This window comes from Trichomycterus rosablanca, chromosome 1, assembly GCF_030014385.1.
Source record: "Trichomycterus rosablanca isolate fTriRos1 chromosome 1, fTriRos1.hap1, whole genome shotgun sequence".
Classification (NCBI taxonomy): Eukaryota; Metazoa; Chordata; class Actinopteri; order Siluriformes; family Trichomycteridae; genus Trichomycterus; species Trichomycterus rosablanca.
In genome coordinates this window covers 65,569,853-65,595,804 of record NC_085988.1, presented here as the reverse complement: position 1 = coordinate 65,595,804, position 25,952 = coordinate 65,569,853, and the positions used below count along the sequence as shown (strand labels likewise).

Genomic DNA, 25,952 nt, shown 5'->3' with positions numbered 1-25,952 from the left:
ATGTCCCAGTAAATACATATCTTGCAAATTTAGGGCAGTTATGCAACTCATAATAGTTCATAATTGCATTTCTGCTGGTCGGCCATCACTTTGAGCCTTGATTTGAATGTTCTCTTTTTATCTACTTTTTAGATGTACAAATTAATTTAGCTTTACTTTTTATGTTCTCTTTTGTATGCCAGTTAAAGAGTAGGAGGCAGCAGGCTTCTGACTGAAATGACCCTTTCTCTGCAAGCACCCATAATCACCTCGTTATTGCAATGCTTTTCTTTTTGACTTAATTACGTTAGATCTAACTGTCTTACCTAATTTTGTTTGGCATTGGAATCTGTACAGAAGGGGCAAGCTCATGTAATGGGTGAATGCTAAGGTTTTTCAGGAAGGGGGTTAATGGGTAAATACTGCATTTATTCAGGGTAAAGCAACATAACGCTTTAAGCGCTCTGTGTACCAGGTTATCTTCGGTAAGTCGCTCTGATCTTTTTTCTCCATTCTTGTAAAGCTTTTTGTAGTTACTTTGATGTTAATGGATTCTGACTAAACCTGCTTACCGGAATAAAATGGAGCAAAAGAATAGAAATATAAGTGCAGTTTAAGGTTGTTTTTGATTGGAGTTCTTCTTCTTTTTTATGCTGTTGGTCGAGATTTTTTTTTAGCGTTTTCTTTTAGCGAACAGGTTTTGTGTGCTAAGTGTAATAATGTGCACACAATGTGCCTGACAGGACCTACTTACCCTCTCACTTTAGTAATTGTTCTTAGTGACTCAGTGCAGCTGTCATCTTACCAAATCCTCTACTATGAACTTGTAATCCTCAAATTAAGATCCCTGCTTAAAAAAGAAGTCCTAGCAGTTATACAAAAACATATTGTTTATAAAATCTTAACTGAAAAGACTAAGTTTATTGAATTGACTCAGTTGGGCAGTTGTAGCCTAGTGGTCAAGATACTGGGCTAGTAATTGAAAGATCGCTGGTTCAAGCCCCACCACTGCCAGGTTGCCACTGTTGGGCCCTTGAGCAAGGTCCTTAACACTCAATTGCTTAGACAATATACGGTCACAGTACTATAAGTTGCTTTGGATAAAAGTGTCTGCCAAAAAAGTAAATGTAGTTGCATGTTAACTGATTGCATGTTAAATCAAATTTAATACTTAATTTTATTTTCATCACCCACTGTATCCTGGTGTCAGGGTCACTGCAGGTGGGGTTTCAGTGGGAAGCACTGGGTACAAGGCAGGAATACCCTGAACAGGGCTCCAATCCATTACAGAGCTTTGGTCCCTTCATACATAGCCAATATACATATACAATATAGCCAATATACATAGCTCCGAAGTCTCGATCACCCTCAAATGCAAAATGATTATTACAAGTTCACCATAAATAACAATACAAATACAGTCTTATGCAAGAGTGTTTAAAGAAACGGTAACTTGCGCTCACCTAGTTTTCATTCAACATGATTTTAAAATAAAATATGCAGAGAAAAGCTATATTTTAGTTTGTTACCTTTATATTACTCTGCTTTTACTTACTTTTTGGGTGTTGGGTAATTATTGGGTAAATTAGTAATTTGATGCTGCATGTTGGCTGTTTTTAACCGGTGAGCTTTGTCCCTCCAAGTGGTTCATAGTGGTACTGCTGGAGGACCATGTGTTCATCTTTAAACTGCAATAAAGTTCATCTTTAAACTGCAATAAAGTCTAAGGGCCAGTGATAGCTCAGTGGTTAAGGTACTGGACTAGTAAACTGAAAGTTGCTGGTTCAAGCCCCGCTGCCACCAAGTTGCCACTGTTGGGTCCCTGAGCAAGGCCCTTAACCCTCAATTGCTCATTGTGTTAAGCTCATTGTGTAAGTCGCTTTGGATAAAAGCGTCTGCTAAATGCTGAAAATGTAAATTAAGTTGCACAGACGATTATTTAATCTATTACCAATGGCACTCCTACAAAAATACATATTTTTTGTATTGATCTTACACTGTCCCTACAGCATTTTAAACTATTATACATTTAAAATTATTTTTAAAAACCTCACAAATTAGCCTATACTGAGATGTTATTCTTGTGCACTCCCAGCCAAGTATTGCATAAGTTGATGGCAAAGCTTTAGCTTAAAAAAATTCATTTGTGTAACTACTTTTCAACCCTTGGTGTTTAATATAGCTGGATTAAAACTCTTTGTGACTGTCTGTGAAGGAGCTTTATTAAGGATTAATGCATCTCAGCAAGACATCTGGAAGAGGGGGGTCTGTTTGCCTTTTTTTTCTCTTTTTTCATCCTTTCCCACAGAAATACTTGACCAAATTTTGTGGCTTCATTAAAGTATCCTGACCTGAGATATCTTATGCATCTCTTCCTAATGTTTCTGCTTATAAAGACCAAATACAGCATTAAGCTTAAAGTTTAAACAGGGGCTCTTAAGGCTGACATCCAGCATACTTAAAATGTAGGGGGAAAACACCGATATAGATACAAATGTTGTTTTTAGGTGTGAATTTATGCTGATTTGAAGTGCTCTAACGTGCACTTGGACTTTCTGTTTGTACGAATGAACCCTAACATGTCTTATACGCAGATTGCCACAGAATGGCATATTTACCATTTCAACTACACAGATTATTCAGGCTGGTTCATGATAGGAAAGGCAATAGAAAAACTAGTTAAATGTCTCAAATGTCATCTTGAAATCAGCCTATAGTACAAACATGCACTCCTAGGCAAAAAAAGGTCAAACCAAAAATTTATTTTAATGGTACTAGCAAGAAATAATTAGTCAGATAGTGAGCAAGAAAAATGCACCCCTGAGACCTCTGCCACCATATGCTCATTATTATGGATTGGCGTTGAAAGGGAAATGCCAATCCAGAGTTCTCTTGTTATGATTTAGCCATCCTTCAATATTTTATTTTGCAGGGTGTGAAGCCTAGCAGTTTTGATAAGGTGGCCATACCTGAGGTAAAGGAGATCATTGAGGGCTGTATCAGACAAAACAAGGATGAGAGGTAAGCTATTTTTGTTTTGTTTTCCCTCTTATTCCATCTTACATGCACACTGCACTGCTGAAATAATATGAAGGATCTGTTCATCTAGATGATAACCACATAGACATACAGCATGCAGTTTTGGTCCCGGGCTAGGATTGACGCTTGCTGACATGCTGCCTTAATTATGCTCCTGGGTCTGAAAGGCTTTAATCTTAGAAGGACTTACACGAACTTCCTCTGTTTAAACACAGCCCAACTCTGAGGCCCCCAGACTCTTAGTAAACATGGCCAATCACTTAATATGCGCATTTGTATTGGATTTGTCAGTGTCTTTTGTTGTATGTTAACTCGTTGGCATTGTGGTGATTTAATTAGGTCTGTCTATTGGTAATTAATGGGTTGTTTACGGAAGGCCCATCATGTGAATGTAGTTTTTTTGTTTATCCACTTTCTGGATGAAAAGATTTGATAAATCCATTATAGGTTCCTCATCAGTGTCTGTTTCTTTCCATTGCAGGTATGCCATCAAAGTCCTGCTTAACCACGCCTTCTTTCAAGAGGAGACAGGGGTACGTGTGGAATTAGCTGAGGAGGACGATGGGGAAATGATTGCCATCAAACTCTGGCTGCGCATTGAAGATGCCAAAAAGCTGAAGGGTAAATATAAAGACAACGAAGCCATCGAGTTCTCTTTCGACCTCAGTAAGGATGTCCCTGAAGATGTGGCCCAAGAAATGGTAAATTCTTTGAACGTTTACTTATATCTGGGAGAAAATGGTACATTTGAGGAATGCTAACATGCCCAAATCGATCGCAGGTTGAGTCTGGCTATGTGTGTGAGGCTGACCACAAGACCATGGCCAAGGCCATCAAGGACCGTGTCTCTTTGATCTGTCGTAAACGAGAGCAGCGCAAGTTGGTGAGGGAGGAACAGGAAAAGCGCAACCAGGAGGCGGCGCTGCAGCAGCAACTGCAGCAGCAGGCGAGCGACTCCCAAAAAGCCATGCAGATTGGTCCTCCAGGAACGCCAGGACCCATTCAGACTCAGTGCAGCGTTCAGCCATCCACTCCTGGCCCTGGTCAGCTTGAGTCTGAGGAGTGTGAAGTAGATCAACACCAACAGCTTTACCATCAAACTTCTGTCTGCTGTACGTACCATTAGTCATTAAAGCAGCTCAAAAACAATTCCAACACACATTACATTCAACGTAATCAGGGTTGGGCAGGATTATACTAAAAAAAATTTTTTATTAAGGACATTCTTTAATGTCCTTAATGTATCCAGTAACATATTCTAAATACCTAAGCAATACTTCTATGTTCCTCAATGTTTTTTTAGCATCAAATCTGCATCAAAGATTTTAAAGCCTTTAAAAATTCCTTAAAAAAATCAAGTTAGAGAAACAAATGTATACTTTCACTGGTGACTATGTAAATATGGGGCGGCACGGTGGCTCAGTGTGTAGCACTGTCACCTTACAGCAAAAAGGTCCTGGGTTCGATCCCCAGGTGGAGCGGTCCGGGTCCTTTCTGTATGAAGTTTGCATGTTCTCCCCATGTCTGTGTGGGTTTCCATCAGGAGCTCCAGTTTCCTCCTACAGTCCAAAGACATAGAAGTGAGGTAAATTGGAGATACTAAATTGTCCATGACTGTGTTTGACAATAAACTTGTGAACTGATGAATCTTGTGTAACCAGTAACTATCGTTTCTGTCATGGATGTAACCAAAGTGTGTAAAACATGACGTTAAAATGAGCAGAATGGAGCACCTGAGCACTTGCAGAGCAAGTTTATTTAAAAACTCGATCATTACAGTCGACTCACAAAGTATTCAGATCCCTTGACTTTTTGCAGACTTTATTTATCTGATAAAGGAAAACACTTCTTTTGTTGTATCACTTTTCCTGGAAACTCTTAATATTTAAGGCTTTGAGTGTTTCCAGGACCAAAGTGGCCTTGATTTTACGAGGCTGAGAAATGGAAAAAGCTCAGAACAACTACAATATCCAGGCCAAAAGGGCATTTGTCAGGGAGGTAAAAAACTCGTTACTGTAAAAGAGCTCCAAACATCCTGTGAGGAGATGCAAGAACAAAGTTCAAGTTTAAAACAAAGTGGGGACAGCATTATGCAGTGAGGGACAAGAAGACAGATAAATTAAGACGATTGCAGGCAAATACTTCTTTGATGAACACCTCCCCCATAGCACAGACAAATTTAGACTGGGGCAACAGTCCACCTTTCACCATCCACAACAACACTACAATGTCCTTGAGTAGCCCAGCCAAACCCTATCAAACATTTGAGAGATCTGAAGATGGCAGTTTAATAACAGCTTATACAGATTGCAAAGCTTTCAGCTGTGATTACTGGCAATGGGGTTTCTACGTACTCCTTCATTATGGTTGATTGATGTGTACATTGATTGGGAAAAATGGCTATGATATCCATGCATACCACATGCACAGCAGAAACACATGCTGATGCTGCTGCCTTTAATGCTGCACGTGCACATGTACTCCCAAGTCAGGGTACAATCTTAACATGAGAGGAAGTAACCCATCAGCCAACAAGAACCAATGCATAGTGACATCCAGATAGTTTCAGAACTTATGAGAGAACTTATAGTGTATAATGTTGTGCTAATTGTGATCTACAGTTTGTTAATAAGGATGGCACGGTGGCTCAGTGTGTAGCACAGTCATCTCACACCAAAAAGGTCCTGGGTTTGAGTCCCAGGTGGAGTGGTCCGGGTCCTTTCTGTGTAGAGCATGTTCTCCCCGTTTCTGCGTTAGTTTCCTCCAGGTGCACGGTTTCCCCCCACAATCCAAAGGCATGCTGTCAGGTTAATTGGAGATACAAATTTCCCCAAGGTTTGAGTGTGTCTGTGTGTCTGTGTGTCTCTGTGTCTCTGTGTCTCTGTGTCTCTGTGTCTCTCTGTGTGTGTGTGTGTGTGTGTGTGTGTGTGTGTGTGTGTGTGTGTGTGTGTGTGTGTGTGTGTGTGTTTGCCCTGGCGACCTTTCGGGGGTGTTTCCTACCTTTTGCTAATGAATTGACCCAGGTGGTAAAATAGACAATGAATTTACAGAACTTTTGAACTTTTGCGTGTTCTCTTCACAGCTGAGACAGTGGACAGTGGACAGGGCTCGTCTGTCTTCTCTGAAATGCTTCTGAGTCAGCACACTATGACCTATAGTTCCCCTGCAACATCCCAGCAGGCCCTGCAGCAGCAGCAGCCACCTGGACAGGGAACATATCCTAGTGCCTCACAAACTACTCAGCAGCACCCTGCATTTCCCCAGCAGCCTATGGTAAGAACTAGCACTATAGTTGCTACAATGATTTAATTGTACTCATATTACTGTATTTATACCCCAACCCCGTAACACCAAAAAAAAAAAGTTCCAGTGCTTCACCACCAGGTTGCGAAAGATCAATAAAATACGATGCACACAGTCTTGGGACATCTGCTGGTAAAACAGCAAAATGTAATGCCTTTTAGGATGTTCTGCAAAATTCTGCAGTGAAGAAAATAGTCCATAATTCACTGCATTCTGCCAGAAAAATCCTTAATTATCAAATACATGACTGATGGAACTGAGTGCATCTCATAAACACTCAGTGTAACAAAATTGCTCCTACGATGAAACAAATGTAAATATGCCAGTACAGTAAGAAGGCAGTTGGTATATTGATTAACAGTAACACACTGCTAAATATAAGATTAGTGTATTTTGGCATATTTTGATTTTAAAGCTTATTAATATGCTAGTCACCATTAATAAATAAAGACATTTGTTTAGAAAGTTTTAATCACTATTGAAATACATTGGCAACAGTATTGGTTTGACTGGTGCAGATTTTCAGCTCTAATAAACAAGGCCACAGGATTTTAAAAAATTAAACGTTTTAATATTAGACTACGTTAAGTAGCTAACAATCATCGTCACTGTTACTCTATCAGTAGTAAATAATTTGTGTGTGCATTGTTTGTTGTGATTGCATGTCTTTGGAGTGGAAATCTGGTTTGTTTGATGCTATGAAGGAATGATGCCTATGAATGACTGCAAAGCTTTTGAACGGGTTAAAATGCAAAAACTCTACTGGAGCTCTTTTAAACAGTCCAATTCTACTCTGTCTTATGGTCCGATTCTCTCACTACACATTACTGCTACCTGCACACTGACCCTTCTTCACACATCCCACCCTCATTTTACACATTATTTATCAGTGTTATGTGTTATGCTTTGTTTCACTGTTTCATGTTGATTTGTTTTCTTTGCAAGCTGATGTCTCGCAGTGGTTCACCTGTGCAGCGGTGCTGTTAGCGTGCCAGACTCCCCATCAGTTCCATTTCTCTTATATGCCTGCACTGGCCCTCCCTCTTAATAGATTCAGATTTTTTTCTCCGTTATTGCAATGTAACACCTTATTCTCTGTTTTCATTGTTAAAAATCAATTTAATTTAATTTCCAGCTTTGATTGTCAGTTACTCCACCATTAAATTAATATCTTTTATTCATTCAATTAAATGTTCCACCATCACTTTATTTTGGTTAGGATTGGGGTGCGTCCGTTTTTCAGAAATCACTGGGTTCAATGCAGTAACAAACCCTGGACAGGACACCACTCCATCTCAGGGCCTCGGCCTCACACACTCCCTCAGACATAGCCAATCATGTCTGTATGTAGACATCTGACCGGCCGATAGCACTGCTGGGAATTTTAACGTAATTTCCCCCTGTGCCACCCAAGTGATCTGCCTTCAGGTTTTTGTTACTCGTAATCATTTTTAAGCACAGGTTTTAAGTTGGTTTCTGTGTGGTGCAAAGCTCGTGTCAGGTTAGTACCTGGCATCTAGTTGTACTCATATTTAAGTACAGTCTTCAATTTAAAAAAATAACTCCTAGGTTTAAATGCACAAGGTTTAAAAGACCTAATCATCTAATATTATCAAATTAGCTTCGGGGTTTTTTTTTTCAGGTTTTACCAAGTGCACACATTCATCATAAATCTTAAGTAAATCAAAGCCTGAGACTTTTTTTAAATAGTACAATAAATGTTTTTTTGTGATGAAGACAAACTGATGCTCTCAACGTCTGTCAGTTGTTAAGGACTTGTTTTCTTTAAAAACACACTCTATGTTGGAGGGGTGATGACCTTTGCATTAAGGAACTGCTGATTGGTCTGGAGTCTTCATTGTACTGATGCATTCAGATTTTTTTTTCTTCAGTTTTTTTTTTCTGATCAGTTTTCTAATTTACATTAATTTGTTTTAAATTTTTAATGTGTTTTTTTTAATGAATATCAGGTTGAATTCAACTATGTTCAATTTGCAGCTTATATTTTGAAATGATTATTTGGTGTTGCATTTAGCTGTACAGTAATTCATCCAGCCCTTATTATTTATTCGTTGTGTTTATGCTCCTTTTCGAAATGTTTTATTATTATTTATTACATTTCATATTTCTCTGGACTCTGTATTTTATATCCACTTTCCTTGGTGCATTAGTTGTCCTCCACTGTGTTTACATTTCTACCCCCTCCTTCACCTGCAGCCTCCTTCACATCCCACAGTGCGCCGTGGTCGTAGCATGTCTGTTTGCGTGCCCTGCTTTCCCTGTGCCTCTTCTCCATCATGCCTACCCAAGCCTCCCTCCACTCCTCCTCCGGTGCTCTCACCCCGACCGGGAATGCAAGAAGCAGAGACGTTTGCAGACCGTCTCTCCAAAGCACTGGAGAGTGTGTTGCCCCGGCGGCGTGCCAGCCTCCCGACCCTCTTTGTCAGCCCTGTATGTTGATACATCTGGGTGGAGCAGGAGTGTCCTGCGGGGACAGGCCTCAGTGGCGTGGACAGGCACAAGCATCTGAAACTAGAGTCATTACTGTTTGCAAATCTATACGAAAATGAAATGGCTATGTTTTAAAATGTAGTTTTGCAATTTTAGATGTACATCTTATATTTATTAAATGGTAATTAATTTTGTATGCACTGTTGATATGTAATCAAAGAACGTGTCTAAAAACCAGACACCTTACTTTAGAAAGATATGCACTATTAGATTTTCTTATTCTAATTGTATACATATAGATGGATAGATAGATGGATGGATGGATGGATGGATGGATCAATGGATGGATAGATAGAATTTTTATAGATTCTAACTTACTACATTTTTGATTTGGCACAGTTTTTATGCAGGATGTCCTTCTTGAGACAGCCCTCCTATTTATCCAGGCTTGGGACCAGCACTTAGGTGCAATGATATGTGTCCTTCAAATAGCATGAACATTTCTAATCCATTGGAAAGCTGTGAAAATAACTGTAGGATTTAGGATTATTAGAGAAGCAATTTTATTTCAGGTTGTTTCAGGTGCTTGTGTCAGTTGCGTATCCCTGACCTACCCAGCTTGAACCCTCCTTCTCACATTAAATACTGAAGGCAATGTTTGTAGAAAATAATTCTGTTCATCATCGACCTCTGCATCAGCAGTCAAGCTCTAGCTCTGCAAACTCTGCCAAATCTGTATTTAATTCTAAGCCTTATATACTTGCGTATTGTATCATTTCTATTTTTTCCTCTTGAAATTATTTTATAGTTCTTTGCTACATTTAATTTTTGTCCTTGGGCTTTTATTTCAATATATCTTAGTTTTTTATTGCTTTGTGAATTGGATACCTGTTGTATCGTGGATGTAATAAGTCTACACACCCCTGTTCCAATACCAGGTTATTGTGAAAAAACCAAGATAAATAATTTTAGATTTATTTCCATCTTTAATGTGACCCATAATCTGTGCAATCCAATTGAAAAACAAAAAAATATTATTTTTACAAATATATACTAACATAATAATAAAATGTGATTGTGCAAGTGTGTACACCCTCTTATATTTGGGGATGTGGCTGTGTTCAGAATTAACCAATCACATTCAAACTCATTAAATAGTCATTTATTGCCATTAATTAAAGTGACTCTGATTAATCCCATATAAGTTCAGCTGATCTAGGAGAATTTTTTATCACATTTACTTATAGTTGGATCTTGCAGCAAAAGCCATGGTCCACAAAGAGCTTACAAAGCATCAAAGAGATCTCATTGTTGAAAGGTAGCAGTCAGAAGAAGGGTACAGACATTTTCCAAGGCGTCACATAGATCATGGAACACAGAAAACGTGCTCATTGACAAGTGAATAAAATATGGATCAGTGACATTAGCAAGAACTGGACGTTCCTCTAAAACTGATTAAAAGACAAGAGAAAAACCTGGTTAGGGAGGCTGCTAAGAGGCCTACAGCAACATTAAAGGAGCTGCAGGAATTTGTTGTGTTTTTAAGCTTGGCTATAATTCCAAAAGATATGTTTGGCGGAAAAGCAAAACTGCACATTACCAAAAGATCACCATATCCACAGTAAAGCATGGTGGTGGCAGCATTAATCTTTAGGACTGTTTTTCTTCATCTCAAACTGGGTCTTTAGTCAAGGAGAAGGGAATTATGAACAGTTTCAAATATCTGCCAATTTTGGCACAGAAACCTTCAGATGTAAAAAGCTGAAGATGAGTAATTTTACCTTTCAGCAGGACAACGACCCAAAGCATACCTTCATTTCAACAAAATAATGGTCTCACCAGACGAAGATCAAAGTTTTGGAATGGCCCAGTCAGAGCCCTAGTAAGTAAGAATCTGTATGGTGACCTGAAGGGGGCTGTACACAGGGGGTGCCCTTGGAATTTAAACAGATTTAGAGCCCCTTTTTAAGGAAGAGTGGGCAAGAGTACCATGCTGACAGACTCCTACCCACAGTTCAGTTTTTTTTCAATTGAATTGCACAGATTATAGGTCACATTAAAGGTGAATAAAGTTCTGAAATGATTGATCTTGGTCTTATTTGTCCCATCCAAAACCCTGCATTGTAACAGGGGTGTGTAGACTTCTTATATCCTCTGTATATTTCATTATATATTGGTCTCTATTTTCTTGTTCTCTCGCTCTGTGACTGTGACTATGTTGCAGCCTTCTGCTTTCTTACAAAAATACCATGTGTTATTGTCACTTCAGCCTCAGTCACTGAGTCAGGTGTATGCTGGTGGAGGGGGCTCAGGTGTGTGTGAACCATCGCTCTCTTTCCCCTCCATCCCCGAGCGGCCGGTTTCCTTCTCACCTCCACCATCCTACTCGCCAAAAGGCTTCAACGTGCAGCGCCGCAAGAGCACCTCCATCTTAGAGGCCCACACGCGCCATTTTCAGCCAGGGTACCGCAACTACGGCAGCAGTCTCCATCCGTACTCTAGCGCCGAGGCTCTTGGTTCGGGAGTTGATCCAACACACTTTATGCTTCCAAACATGGCGGCTCATAGACTGGCTGAGCACATGCAAGCCTCAACGGAGTCTTTGTATGGCTATAAGGACGTGCGTATGGAGCAAGAGGATACCGTGCGTAGGCTGAGTCTGAACCAGGCTGTCCTCCGGGACCATTTGGAGGCTATGGCGTACAGCGGGTACCCAATGATGGCCCATCAGCTCGCCTTCCATCAGCAAATGCAGGCTGCAGCGGCTGCCAGCTTGGCTTACGAAAATCCTCAACACAGTCCTAGCTACTTGCATCCACACGTTCCGAACCTTATGCGCATGACTCACAGTCCTCTACCACAGCAGACACCTGTTAGCATGGCTCATGAATCCTGCTACCAGGCTCATCCATCTTTTCCTCAATCTGCTCCGCCAGTGCTGGCTGAGCCTGGCACTGCCTTTGAGTTCCACTTGCACAACATTCAAGCAGACCCGACCACGCTGGCATCGAGACTGTACCGAGCCAGGCGTGGCTCCATGGAGCTTAATCTGGAAGATACAGCTGGAAGCACAGGGCCATGCAACCGTCTGCAGCCAGTCACCGAAGAGCTGGGGAGCTACACAAGTCCTGAACTGCCTTTGCCCCCGGGCAGCGTGCTGCTGCTGCAGAAAGAACGGAGTCCAGAACCTTCCAGTGACTCCGTGGCGTCATCTGATGCTGGAGAATTCCACTCTCCGCCACTGCCGCATGCAGGGCGGCTGACTCTGGACCCTTCTGCGGCTCAGTCTATTCCCCAGGTGCAGTTTTACACAGGGGAGAGAGGGAGCGGAACCTGCGATGGCCATCCTCCCACTCAACACTCGTATCTTTTCGTCTCTCCATCCGAGTCATCCAGCTCCCATATCAGCATGCTACAAAGTGCCTGGGCCAGACAAACCGCCATCCAGCCTGAGATTTCCTGCCATGAGTCAGCGCTAAGCCTACAAGGCTCATCTTTGGTGATTACAACCACCCGTTCTTCATTTCCCCTCCCTGAAATACCCCACACTCCCTCAGTTATCTGATTTATTTAGTCCCTGTGGTTGTGGTTTTAACCCTCTCCAGCCATGTCTAGATGAAAAAGGGGGCTTAGAGCCAAGCGCACGTAAACCTGCCTCTAAAATCCCCTTGTCGTCTTTCTGACATTTCTGGTTTTGTTCCACAGCCAATGTAAAGTCTCTATTATTTGTTTCTTTTCTGTTCTGTATGAGTAAGTAATATTTTGTCTGTATGTTCATATGAAGAAGTATATGATGTGTGTTTGAAGATATATAGTCAGTATACTGTACACTGTATATCTGTAACAAACACATGCAAATCTGAAGTTAAATGGACCCTCAGCAAGATGTATAAACATAGCCAATCATGTCTGTGTAGATGCCTGGCGTGGACAGCATAGTTTTCTAGGTATTTTCTATTATTTGCAGTAATAATTCTAATAATTTAGATAATGTTTCAATTTTGTTTAATAACAAAAGGCTTAAACAGGCCAAAAAATGACTGGAACTAGAACAAGCGTGTCATTGATTCAACCCCCATCCATCAGTCACGTGACCATAACACATTATTTACATTACGCTGAACGATGGGAACAAAATATCTACACGAGATGCCGCATAGGACACACCAAATTGACCCATACTTACCTGCTAAAAGAAGACCAGACCCCCACTTGCCCCCTCTATGATTCAGGAACTTCCATCAAACACATCCTCTATTCATGCCAAAACATAAACACCATCAGAACAAAATTCTACCATCTACCAACATAACCCTGAACAAGAACCAAAATTAATTAGGTCGATATCTCGAAAACTGCGGACGAAGAAAGCCGGACAAAAAACGGGTGGAATAATAATAATATGACTTTCGAATAACAATAGTGTGCTTGCCCATGGGCAATCACACTAATAAACGAATCAAGCCCAAATTCAAGCCTTCAAATTTAAGACGTTTGTCTTGAACTAAAGGGTTCCAGAAGAAACTGAGGATTTGCATGTCCAAACATGCAAAAACATACAACAAAAGTGGGGGTTTGAACAGGTTTACGACACCTTATTCGCTTTTTATGTAACTAGTTATTGAGTTTCATGTATTTTTTGGTTTTGTATGTTTTTATTTATTTTATTATTTTATTTATTAACTGCTGCTTTGTAGAGCTAGTCTTGTATCCTAATTGGCTGGAAATGGTTAAAACAATAGATTTTCCCCCTCTTTTATGTTACTTAAAGACTAAAAAATTAAAAGATTTGTATCATTTTACTGGGTTTGCTGTGACTTTGACTGAGAGTTTCTCCATGAACCCTTAGAAATCTGGCAACAGTACCATCTTGCGATCCCATTCCCTGGTCCAAGTGCTCTCTTCTCTTTTTCTTGACCATTCTTTGTGCATTTTATGTACTTGCGTTTATTTTTATTTCACCTCTGTTGGTCATTGTGGATTGCTGTAGTGTGCTTTTTATGAATAGCTTTTTAATAGAGGCAGAGGCGAAGGTAAGTCGAACTGCCTGGCGCAACTATACTTGTGCACAACTTGTACACAAGTATGCTTGCCTACAGCTTTCTAAGGGTTGATGAATTCATACAAGAACATTTTTGTGAATTAGAGATTCTTTATGTTGTGTATCCAACATTTAGTCCACAGACGCACCAAGCACAACCTGCTTTGCTGTGTAATTTGTCAATGCTAACAGGCTTTGAATAATACTAGTCTCACATGCATGAAGCCTACTCACTCCTAGACTAACGTGTGCTGTGTTGGATATTTGTGCTTTAATTATTATACAAGGCATACATGAAAAGTGCAGGCTCATTTGAGTTTACTCACTTTGTGTATGCACGTCTGTTAACCTGTTGACTGGTAAAGGGAAAGTCTGTGATTTTTCTCACTGAGCTCAGTGACGTTGGGAGGTAACAATATGTGTTTCGGAAGTGGGGGCATCTCAGTGCAATAAAATAAGGTGTTGGAAGGTGATATTTAACCAGTCCACACAGGCTGCATTCCATGTGCCTGTCAGTTAACCTTCAGTGCATGAATGCATGTGATATTGGAGCTTGGGTTTCAAGGCTAGGAAAAGGCTAAAACGGCTTTCTCAAAAAATCACTGACATTCCCTTTACTGCGCTGTATTATATCTGCCATTCTGATTTTAATTGTTTTTCTTTTGTTTGTATGTTTCCACCACTGCCATCTCTTGCTCTGGCTTCCCCTCTCTATTCCTTTTTCCCTCTATCTATCCATGAAATGTAGCCGATCCCGGTACCCGTTCCCCAGTCCAGCAGTGCTCCACCTCTTGCCCCTTGCAGCACTCAGTCCTCACCCTGGCCCGACGCAGTCAGTGCACAGGTACGATCTCTTTTTACTCATTACACACTGACATTCTTGTCTCTGTTTCAGCTTCTCTTTGGACCGGTTGGGCAAAGGCAAATCGAATCCTGTTTTTTTTCTTTTCAATCACTTTTTTTTATTTTGTTCATTCTGTACAATCTGACTTCTCTCCTGCGTGTGAAAGCTGTGGAGTGTAGAGACGGCTCACACTTACACTGTGTTGTATCTGTGTCTTATTTTATAGTATGGAGGTTACTACATCCCAGTACTCGCTTCGCAGGTAGAGAACCAATCATTCCTACAAACACTCTTCTTTCTGAACTCTTGGCTTTGCCTTCTCCAGTTTTTTAGTTTATTCTGATTGCCCACAATCTGAAGCTTGCCCATTTTATAAAGGTTTTGTATCCTGTGATGAGAGTGGTGTCTGCTGCTTTTCCTTGGCTAAATGCTCTCCGATATGTGCCACTGCTTTGGCTGGGTTCGCCTAGTATATTCTCTTTTGCATACTCTATAAATGTCTCTTCGTGCCACAGGTGGTTCCACAGCAGGTTTCTCTGGGTTCTGCCCCCCAGCAGTCCAGCATCTCCTTACCCCAGCAGCCCCCTTCACAGCCTGCCAGCTCATGCCTACAGAGCAACGCCCAAACACACGTTCAGCCAGGGCCTCCAGCTACTCAGGTAACACTTGCATAACAAATCTCTCATACATGTCATTTCCACAACAAACTTCAAACTTCACAGTATAATAGTCATCCCTGACATGTATCAGGACTGAACATGGGATTATGTTGTTTCTGGCCCAGACATGCAAGTGGAACGAATTTCTTGTAGTTCACCTTACAGGTTGCACAAACATCTTGGTGCAGTGTTTCCCATGTTTGTGTTGGGATCCTACATGAAGTTGCCATGATTTTTTACAGTTTGTATGTAGTTCTGCTCAAATAAATCTCTTTTTTTACATTAGTATTTAAAGTTTTAGCTTGACTATTCTATAACTTTGGCTATGGATTTGCTATGTGGCAATTTTCATTTGGATCTTCTTTCTTATATAATCTTCTTCCTTTTTTTATATAATTTAGCGCGTCCAATTTCATCCCATCAATCATCCTCTCACTAATGCCGGTCCCTGCTCCTGGTCAGGGCTGACGAGGCCGTTCCACGCCCCCTCCGACACGTGCACAGCCAATCGACCGTCTTATCACCCACACTTGACGAGTGCAGCTCGGCAGAGCACCGTGCACGGAGGATCACACACTCCATCGCACCCCCTCCCATCTCCATGCAGGCGCCACCGACCAGCCAGCAGAGGGCGCAACCGCCCCAGTCCTGAGAGAGTATCCCGTCCGGTCTCAAATCCCGCCCCCCCACCTGAACAACATGCCAATCGTTGTTCATATAGCCGCCCAGCCTCGACCGGAGAAGGCAGAGCTGGATTCGAAACGACGCACCCTCGAAATCCAGCTCTGGTTGCAGCGTGTGTCTTTTTACCGCTGCGCCACCTGAGCGGCCCATCTTTAACTTTTTAAAGACCATCACTTGGCCTACATTTTGCAAAAATGTTAAGCCCTTTATGTAGAGTTATAGACAAAATACTAAGTACCCCTGTCTTTATGTGCAGTAACAATAAGCTTGTTAGGCGACAATTCCAAATGTCTAGAAACAATGGTTTAATGGTTTCATCATAGACAGTAATAGTGGCCAAAGGTCTTTAAATGGCCGAATTAAAAGTCTGGGTCCTACAGATTTAGAACCCTTCCTTTGCCTAGTTTTGGAGCATGATGGGAAATTGGCCAAACATTTACATTAGACTTGAGGTGCAAATTTGAGTAGCACTGATATGAGTAATTAGACAAATATGAAATGATTGGGAATAATTTTGAGTCAGATAGTTTTGTGATGAATTTATTTTCATTGTTTAGTCTGATTATATGAGACAAAACATAATTCAGAATAAGTCATTCGTTTTTCTTTATTATTACACAAACATTACTTTTACGTAACATCAGCAAATGGGTGGCGACTGCTTGTGCAGCATGGAAAATTAAATCTGAGGCACAAAAACACTGTTGATATAAAGGTCCAAGCTTTCCAACTATATGCCAATCATCTCTTAATTAGCAGATGCAGAAAAAATCTAAATCCAAAATGCTAGAAGAATGTTAACAAACAAGCTGCTTTGACAATATACACATAAAGCTCTCAGGAGAAATAAAAGTGCCATGATTATTTAAATTCATTTAGCACACGCTTTTATCCAAAGCGACAAACAGTATACAGTCTAAGCAATTGAGGCAGTGGCAACCTGGCAGCAGTGGGGTTTGAACCAGCAACCTTCTGCTTACTAGTCCAGTACCTTAACCGCTAGGGACAACTGCCTATATGATGTATGTATGTAAATATATTATTGACTTATGTAGCACAGATATTTATGTAGCTAACAGTTAAAAACAGATTTCTTTAATTTGATTAAAAAAAAAAAACAGTCAATGACTGTTGTAATGTTGTAGTGACCAGTAAATAAGTGAAAGACCAGATCTCTGAGTGCTCTCTTCATTGCTTGATCCACCACACTTTATGGACAGTTGAAGTCAAAGGTTTACAAATAATTGTAATGGACATGTGTGTCTTTGTTTAGGACTACGTGATTGGGACACATATTCATTGTCTAAACAAATAGGTTAAATTGATTTAAGTGCTTTACATTTAGCTGTAAAGCTAGTATGACTGCACACATTAAAGACATGGAAGAGTATGTCTTATGCCAAGATTACAATAAAACTTAAACTGTGTTCATATGCTGAGAGGAAAATTGTCCATATGGTCAGATGTAATCCAAAAGCAACCAATACATTAGATACTGGTGGAACACATTTGACACTGTCCACATTTAAGCAAGGTTTACATCACCATGGTCTTTCAGGCAGCAATGCAAGACAAGAAGTTTGTTGTTCATTACATATCCAAAAAAGCAGAAGCAGGGGCTTTTTTATTCAAGCCTGACTGTGGACAGTCCTGCTCAAGTTCAAGTAGCTTTTAAAATCCTGGGATTTCCAGGACATACATGTCCCTTACACTCTGATCGAACTGTATTTACCCTTGTCTGATCTTAAGCTTCTTGTGGCATGCTTCTGTGTGATTGGCATGATTGTTAGTAGTGTGTTAATGCGCTGAGTACGCCTCTTCAGTCCTTGACGCAACGTGTGGAGTGCCGTCTTCTGCCAGGCTCAGATGGCTCTGGTGCGGTTACAGAGCAGCAAATTTAAGACGTTTTACATTTGAGAAGTCTTGTCACGCTAGTCTTGTACCTTAACTATAAGGCTTCCACTGCCCTGGCAGAAGATAATCCATATGTCTTTTTCCCCATTCACTTTGCAATGATCCAGCCACAAATGTATTGCATTGAAAGCTTCAGTGTTAATATGCAATGTTTGTGTGGTCCTGCCCCTTATTTGTATTAGTGTGTGGATTTATAAGACTAGCTTGGCACTTTGAGTGGCATGCTTGTTTTTTTTATGCATACTGGAGTTGAGTTGAGGTCTTTATCACAGCATGGGCATGTATTTTTGTCCTCCGGTGTTTTGCCCATCTTGTTGTAATGGGATGTTAATCTGCCCTTGCTGAATCTGGCCTTGCAGTCTTCATTGTCCCTGCTGACCCAGCCTGTCCAGACCAATATGTTTCCCCATTTGCACTGCATCCAGCCAGCTGCCAGCTTGACCCCATTGCCACTCTCCTATCTCCCTCAGTTATCTGTGTCTGGACTGGGATCCATGGCCCAGGGACAGCAGTCACTTCTTGTGGTAGCTCCATCAGTGCTCACCTCCCCAACAGCAACAGGAACCGTGCCATCTGCGCATCCCTCAGCGCCGCCCGCTGCATCATCACAGCCCCAAGTGATGCTCCCTTCTCTGCCTCTTGTGACCACTGTTCTGACAATCTGTGTGGCTACTGTGCCCACTCCTACTGAGCAGTCTGGGTTAGCATCTGACTTCCCAACCCAGGTATTTTTGGGATGGATCAAACCTTAAATAGTCCTAAAATGACCTGAACATTTTATTGAGTTGCAAAGGGGTTGTTTAGACCATTTTGCCTTCTTGTGATGAGGTAAAATAAACTTTGTTGTAGCCTCATAGGCACAGACTTTAGCTTTAACATTAAAAGTCTGGTGCATTGGTGGGTGTGACCAGACTTTTATGAGCTAATCAATGTCTTCTGAAAGCCAGCTCAAGAAATGCAATATCAATGGTTTAATTACATGCTATAAAGCATATTGGATACTGTGTGGGATGCAGCCAGGTGATGTAAACAACAATGGATATAAGCTCACATTGTCAAAAATGACTAGATAACATGCCAGTTAGGAGTAAACTGGGGTCTTGCAAGTGTGGAAAAGTCATTAGTTGCGGTAAACATATAAATGTAGGCACTCCTGTGGCACAGAGGTCTAACACACTCGCACACCACTATTTGTCAGTTAGAATCTCAGCAGAGCCACCGACCTGGCCGGGCGTCCACGCAAACACAACTGGCCGTGTTTAAGGGAGGGAAGGTCAAATGGGGGTCTCTTTCTTCTGCAATATGCGATTGCCAGTACTGGGCCAGGCACTTGTTCAAGTGTGAGTTAGGTAGTCACATGGAGCCTAGCATGGCTTTCTGTATATGACTATGATTCTGTATGGGAACCAGACACTGGCAGGTGATAAGAAGCTGCCACAAATTAAACATATGTTGGAGAAGGGTGGTGATCAAGCTTTCTTAGATCAGACCAGGCGTTGTGCTAGCGGCAGCAGATTTACAGACAGAAATTGGATTATGACTAGATTGAGAGATAAAGGAGGTAAACAAACAAAAAATGTAAATCTAATCTTTTATAAGGCGGAAACTGTTTAGTTGCTTAAGCATTAGAAGGAATCTGTGAGCAGGAGGTAAAAGTGAATAACAGTGGCTGTGTTTCGCTGTTGGTTGCTAATATGACGATGCAGTTAGAGTATACTGATGCTAAGAAACTTAGCTATAGTTAGGAAAATGTAATACACCTGGTTTTGCAGTATGGCAAAGTAGTTATTTGTTAGTAGTAGTAGTAGTAGTATTGGGCAATGTCTGTACTTACTGTAATTGAAAACTGTTTGGGAGGTTTATTCTAGACCGGACACTATTTTGACCACTAAATTTATTTTATATTAAGGTCTTTGTTCTTAAGTTTTGTCACATGCCATTTCAGACATCTCTGACCGGTTCTCAGACAGTGGAAATGTCACAACTTCTGACTCCAGCAGCAGCCATTGCACTGGAAAGGTGAGATCCCTGTCATATCTTTCACACCTAATTGTACTTGTATTGTAGAATAAGAAAAGCATTTTATGGTGAGATTTTTTTCTTCTCATCAGCCACTCTGATGTTGCATCTGGCATGAGTGATGGAAATGAGGGAGCGACAGGCGGCAGGCACGAGGGCCGTCCATCCAAACGTCACCAGCGCAGATCTGTACGCAGCCGCTCACGCCATGACAAGATCGCCAAGGCCAAACTGAATGTGCTTAATGTATGTACTTTACACCATTCAGTTTTCAGTGTATTGTATTCTGTTTTTTAAAGGTGATGGGGATTAATTAGTCAGGGCTAAAATGCAATCCTGTGGTGTTAATTCTTAGCAAAAAATTATTTGCAGTTTTAATGAAGTACAAATTACTTTATAAAATTGATTATGCATCCAAATCTGACCAAGAAGAGCCAGATCACCACACACCCCCTCCGATACGTACCCAATGTACAGCCAATTACCAAACGACAGCCAGTGTTGGGTTCCCACACAGATCCCTTTCACATCTGGAGAGCCACACTAAGCTCCATGTGACTCCCTTGCCCTCTTGAGCAGCTGTCGGACCAGTCCTAGAGAATGCATAACGCAGCGGAAGTGGGAAGAGACCTCATCCGATCTTTCTTCTCTCTAACATGGCCAAGGAGACCTGGACTGGCCCGGCTCAGCCAGGTTGTTGGCTCTGCTGAGAAATGAGAGATAGTTTAAGTGTTATATAATGCAGTGGTGGCTCATCAGATAAAGAGTTTTTACTCATAACTGGCACAATTATGCTTGCGGCAAAACATCAGTTACAAAAGTTCTTTTATTTCTCTGTTGTTGAGTGTGTTTTTGTTTTCCTCATTCTGGTGTATTTTAGTAATGCAGCCTCATATTGATACCACAAGTAAACAGGATATAAACACAATAGACAGGAGGCTTGTTTTTTTAATAAATTGTGTTGTGTGTGTGTGTGTGTGTCTTTCAGATCTCCAATATAGGTGATAGGGTTGCCGAGTGCCAGCTGGAAACACACAACAGAAAAATGGTGACATTTAAGTTTGACCTGGATGGAGATAATCCAGAGGAAATTGCTCAGATCATGGTAGGTTTTCATATTTTTATTATCTTGGAATCAACTTCAAATATAGTCTAATGCAAAAAAAATGCTTGCACCATCCCCGCCCTGACCAAGGATAGCTGCAGACTAGCATGTCAACACTGGTGCATTTGACACTTATTTCAACCTGCCACTTACCTCATGCCTCTGGCATGTTCAGTTGTAGACACCCAGCCAGCCTGATAGCATGTCTAAGATTCAACTATAATGTGTAATCCATTTTTTGTTTATCTAGAATGCAGTATAATGCAATGTATAAATCACAGATTATAAATACACAAAAATATGTTTTTGTCTTAAAGCATTTTAATGTCGTTTTATTTCTGTGTATGAACATGTGTGTGTTCTGTTTGATCTATTGACCAGGTTCAGAGTGAGTTTATTCTGGAAAGTGAACGTGAATCCTTTATCGAGCAAGTACGGGAGGTCATTGAAACTGCTGATGAAAAAGGTCTGGAGAGGGAAGGCAGCCAGGTACTGGAGCACAACATCTGGAGCTATTGCTTTTGCAATTGTATCACAGCTTACATATTTTGTTCTTGATTAAGCTTTGGTGTTGAAAGCATTAGTCAGAAATGACTGCTTGGGACTGTTTGTTTACCTCATGCCATGTTGGCCCACTACTAAGTTCCTGACTCAGCCTTCACGAGAGTTGCTGATTATGTACTGTTTGATGTTAATGCTGCTTTAACCAATCCATACTTCTTTTGTACTGCAGGCTGTGAGTAACCCTGAGCAGCAGGTGCCTACTACATATACACCCCTTCAGCCAGGTAAAATAACAAGTACTTTCTCCTAGAGTCTGCTTCATTAAGGCTTAAGTATGTAACTTTTGGACAAGTAGGGAATCAGATATGCTGCTGCAAGTCACTCATTGGAATAATGTTGCATAGCACCAGTTGTGCTGATACCCAACCAACACCACATTTCATATTAAGAAACTTCTCCATATGAAAGTATATCATATAATCATATATACAGTACATGTTAGAAATCTGGAGTACTATTCCTGAATGGGCCAGGACAGGGCGCCAATCTGTCACAGGGTTTTAGCCATCTGCCCCTCAGACATAGCCAGTCGTGTCTGTGTGGACGGTCGGCTTGCCCATAGCACCGCTGAGGTTAGAATCCGGGTCTCAGTGGCAGTAGGCTAAAGTAATAAAAGGCTGCGCCACACCAGCACCCCCCAATTAGGGGGGTTTAACTTGTTACATATGACACATATGAATATTAAGCTTCCAAGGGTGACTTACACCATCACACAAACACCATTTAGTTGATTTATTTTACCATTTTGACAATGCTGCTTCTACATTCATTTTAATATACGAAGTTACATGTAGCAGTTTTAAAATGGTTTAAAATAAAAGTACTTATCAGTCTCTTAATGTGTTTCAGGTGCTGGTCTGAGCGCTACTACACAGGTTGTGCACTCAGCAGGTCGCAGGTTTATCGTTAGTCCTGTGCCGGAGTCCAGGTTGAAGGAACAGGCTTTTAGTGCGGCCCAGCCCTCAACTCCTTTGTTCGAGACAACAAGTAAGATGAAATAATGTATTTTTGTGGTTGCTTGTCATGTTTAATTGGATTTAAAATTTGTTGCCATGAAAAGAACTGTTATACTGTGCATGTGATTTTAAAGTAGGTTGGTTAAACAACAAGATAAAAGATTTTCATAGTTTTTAATCTACAAAAATCATTTTTATTTTTTTAAACAGTGGGATTGCCTGCTATGGGACTGTCTCAATCAGCCTCTACTCTCACACTGCAGCAGGCCTTTGCTGAAATGCGCCAGGGCCAGTACGATCCTGGACCGAGTACAGCCCCACCTAATCTCCACTCCTCTTTCTCACCACTGTTAACTGCTGCTAGTTCCCTGCCTCCCTCCTCCACCTCTGTCCTCTCTCCTCCACCCCAGTGTTCAGAGCCAGCTACTCCTACTTTATCAGTTCCATCCTCCTCCTCACCTCCTACCTCAGTTGCCCCTGTAGTGGTCTCCATACCTTCTCAAATTCCCCTGCCTGTCAATCAGGCTGTTGTCTCCAGTAAGGCAGCACCACCTATCTCGGCCTCTTCTGCATTTCCTCTACCTACTGTTCCAGCACACACTGCCATCAGCACAGCAGTGCCTAGTACCATAGCACCACCCTGCCTTCCTGTTTCTGCAATGACAAATGTGAATTTGTTTCTTGGTGCAACCACTGAACAACCCACAATCCCTAGTACCATAGCTTTGGTTGCAACCCCAACAACAGCAGTTCAAACCCCTCAACTGGCCCCCAATGTCAGTTTTTCGCCCCCAGTCACAGCCACTGTGCCCCAGGTACCCTGTTTGCAGCCAGTTACTAGCAGCGTCCCTGTTGTGCAGCCGACGCCGGTGCATAGCCAGCCACAGTCATCTACACTGCCCAACCAGGGCCATTCTCACTGTTCTGAGTGTGAAGGTGATGCACCATGCAAAACCATTGGCATTGACGACATTCATGCCCTGGATAAGAAGCTGCGCTCTCTGTTTATGGACCTCGGCGCTGGCCCAGCCTCTTCCCAAGCCGATGGAAGTGCAACAGAGCATGTTGTGCCTGGAACATCTTCCCCAACTGCAACATCCTCAAACACCCCTCTCCCCCCTGTTAGCTTGCCACTGGGCTCCCCTTTGACCACCCCAGGCACTTGCTCCACCCCGACCAACTATGGCCAGAGTACATCTGCCAAACCATCTCTGTCCAGATTGTCGGTAAGTGATTGTTGTTTCAAACCAGAACTTAAAGTGAATACTTATTTAATTTCTGCTTTTTCTAACCTCATTCCTTTTAAGTACTAACAGCTTATGGAATGTGTATTTTCTGCTATGTATTATTTGTAAAGCATGACCAAGGCTTCTATACAACAGACATAATGCAACAACCACTCAAAAACATATTGTTCTTTTTGTAATACAATCTCCTCTTTAATCCAGCATAAAACAAGGACTTGAGTTTTTTGAGTATTTCATCTAAATAGTGACAAAATAATTATTACATATTTTGGACATTTTATTTAAATAGTGACGTTATCATTTTGAGCATATTACATATTTTAGACATTTAATCTGAATAGTGACATCATAATTATGAGTTTATTACATATTTTGGACATTTTATTTAAATAGCGACATCATAATTTTGAACATATTACATATTTTGGACATTTCATCTGAATAGTGACATCATAATTTTGAGCGTATTACATATTTTGTATATTTAATCTAAATAGCGACATCATAATCTTGAGCATATTACATATTTTAGACATTTCATCTGAATAGTGACATAATATTAAGTGTATTACAAATGTTGGACATTTAATCTAAATAGGGACATAATTGTGAGCATATTAGATATTTTAGACATTTCATATGAATAGTGACATCATAATTGTGAGCATATTACATATTTTAGACATTTCATCTGAAAAGTGATATCATAACTGTGAGCATAGTACATATTTTTGACATTTTACCCAAATAGTGACATCATAATTGTGAGCATATTACATATTTTAGACATTTCATCTGAAATGATATCATAATTGTGAGCATATTACATATTTTTGACATTTTACCCAAATAGTGACATCATTGTTGTGAGCATATTACATATATTAGATATTTATTCTTAATAGTGACATCATAATCTTGAGCATATTGCATATTTTAGACATTTTATCTGAAAATTGACATCATTATTTTGAGTGTATTATAAATTTTGTATATTTCATCTAAATAGTGACATTATATAATGTTGAGAGTATTACGTACTTTTTGACATCTCATTTGAATAGTGACATCATAATTTTGAGTGTATTACATATTTTGAAAATTTCATGTGAATAGTAACAACATAATTGTGGTCGTATTACATATTTAGAAAATTTTATCTAAATAGTGACATTATAATATTGAGCATATTACATATTTAAATTATTAGAGGACTGGATCCTGATAAAAAATTCAACTAGTACTTAAAATTACCACACTTAGCTAACCGTCCAGCAGCATCAGAGGTGCTTTGTACTTCCTTCAGTAGACTCTTTCTTAATCTAGTATAAACAGACAATATTCAAATAAGGAACACGAATCTGCTAAAACCCTGCTGGAAGTGCAAGCTTAGTTTTAATGGTGTGAAGTATAGTACAGTGAAAGATAATCAGTTCATTTCATAGCTAGCCACACTGCTATTCATCTTTAATAGTATTATATAACAATTTTAAATGTAATTCCAAAAAATTTTTGTGTTATAATTGGTGTTTCTTATTAAATGTTTCTATATAAAAAAAATAAGGATTATTGTGGTGTGTACTTGTATACACATATATGTTTGAATCTCAGTGGTGCTATCAATCGATAATGATATAGCAGTCGACATAGTATAGCAATTTAACCCAAGTACCTATAATTAATATTCTGCAGCGGTTGTATGGCCACACTATTCCGACAGGTTATAATCTTATTCTGTTGTGAGCTAGCTGCATGTGGCATGTAGGTCGTGTGGTTGCTTTTCTACTAGCACTTTGTACTAAGTGCTGTGCTTTGTTCTTCATCTCCGTCTCATCAGGTGTTGCCTGTCGGCTCCGAGCAGGCCGGCACGCCACCCACAGAACATGCGCCCCTCTTCCCGGGACCTTGTCTAACTCAGGTGCATTTTTCTACCCTTTCCTTTTGGAGTGCTTGTGTCTATCTCTGCTTTCTTGTATTGTTTACCATCTACCTTTCTCACTCTGGTAAAGCTTGGGCCCAACTTTTCTTTATCTCCGTACTGCATTACTGAAAAACAAGTGAGGCAGGAGGAGAGACGACTAATCTGATCAAAAGCAAATCTGTCCGTGGCATCACATTTCTGTAAACTATGTAGGAGCTCGGCGTGT

General features: G+C 40.7%; 1 protein-coding gene across 9 annotated transcripts in view; it reads left to right on the top strand.

The window, feature by feature from the left end:
* The window catches only part of wnk1b (WNK lysine deficient protein kinase 1b), a 136,650-nt gene that overhangs the window by 93,754 nt on the left and 16,944 nt on the right, over positions 1-25,952 (top strand). For 5 of the 9 annotated variants that reach the window (XM_062995192.1, XM_062995169.1, XM_062995161.1 and 2 more), the window contains exons 6-22: positions 2,912-3,000; positions 3,500-3,719; positions 3,800-4,130; positions 6,101-6,291; positions 11,042-12,271; positions 14,562-14,657; positions 14,884-14,919; positions 15,173-15,316; positions 18,385-18,639; positions 19,860-19,933; positions 20,026-20,179; positions 20,922-21,038; positions 21,420-21,527; positions 21,772-21,826; positions 22,452-22,589; positions 22,769-23,784; positions 25,643-25,723. In XM_062995192.1, coding sequence (XP_062851262.1) covers positions 2,912-3,000; positions 3,500-3,719; positions 3,800-4,130; positions 6,101-6,291; positions 11,042-12,271; positions 14,562-14,657; positions 14,884-14,919; positions 15,173-15,316; positions 18,385-18,639; positions 19,860-19,933; positions 20,026-20,179; positions 20,922-21,038; positions 21,420-21,527; positions 21,772-21,826; positions 22,452-22,589; positions 22,769-23,784; positions 25,643-25,723 — 4,335 coding nt within the window. The remainder of the gene's footprint in view (positions 1-2,911; positions 3,001-3,499; positions 3,720-3,799; positions 4,131-6,100; positions 6,292-11,041; positions 12,272-14,561; positions 14,658-14,883; positions 14,920-15,172; positions 15,317-18,384; positions 18,640-19,859; positions 19,934-20,025; positions 20,180-20,921; positions 21,039-21,419; positions 21,528-21,771; positions 21,827-22,451; positions 22,590-22,768; positions 23,785-25,642; positions 25,724-25,952) is intronic. The other 4 variants (XM_062995224.1, XM_062995177.1, XM_062995199.1 and 1 more) reach the window with 4 other exon arrangements.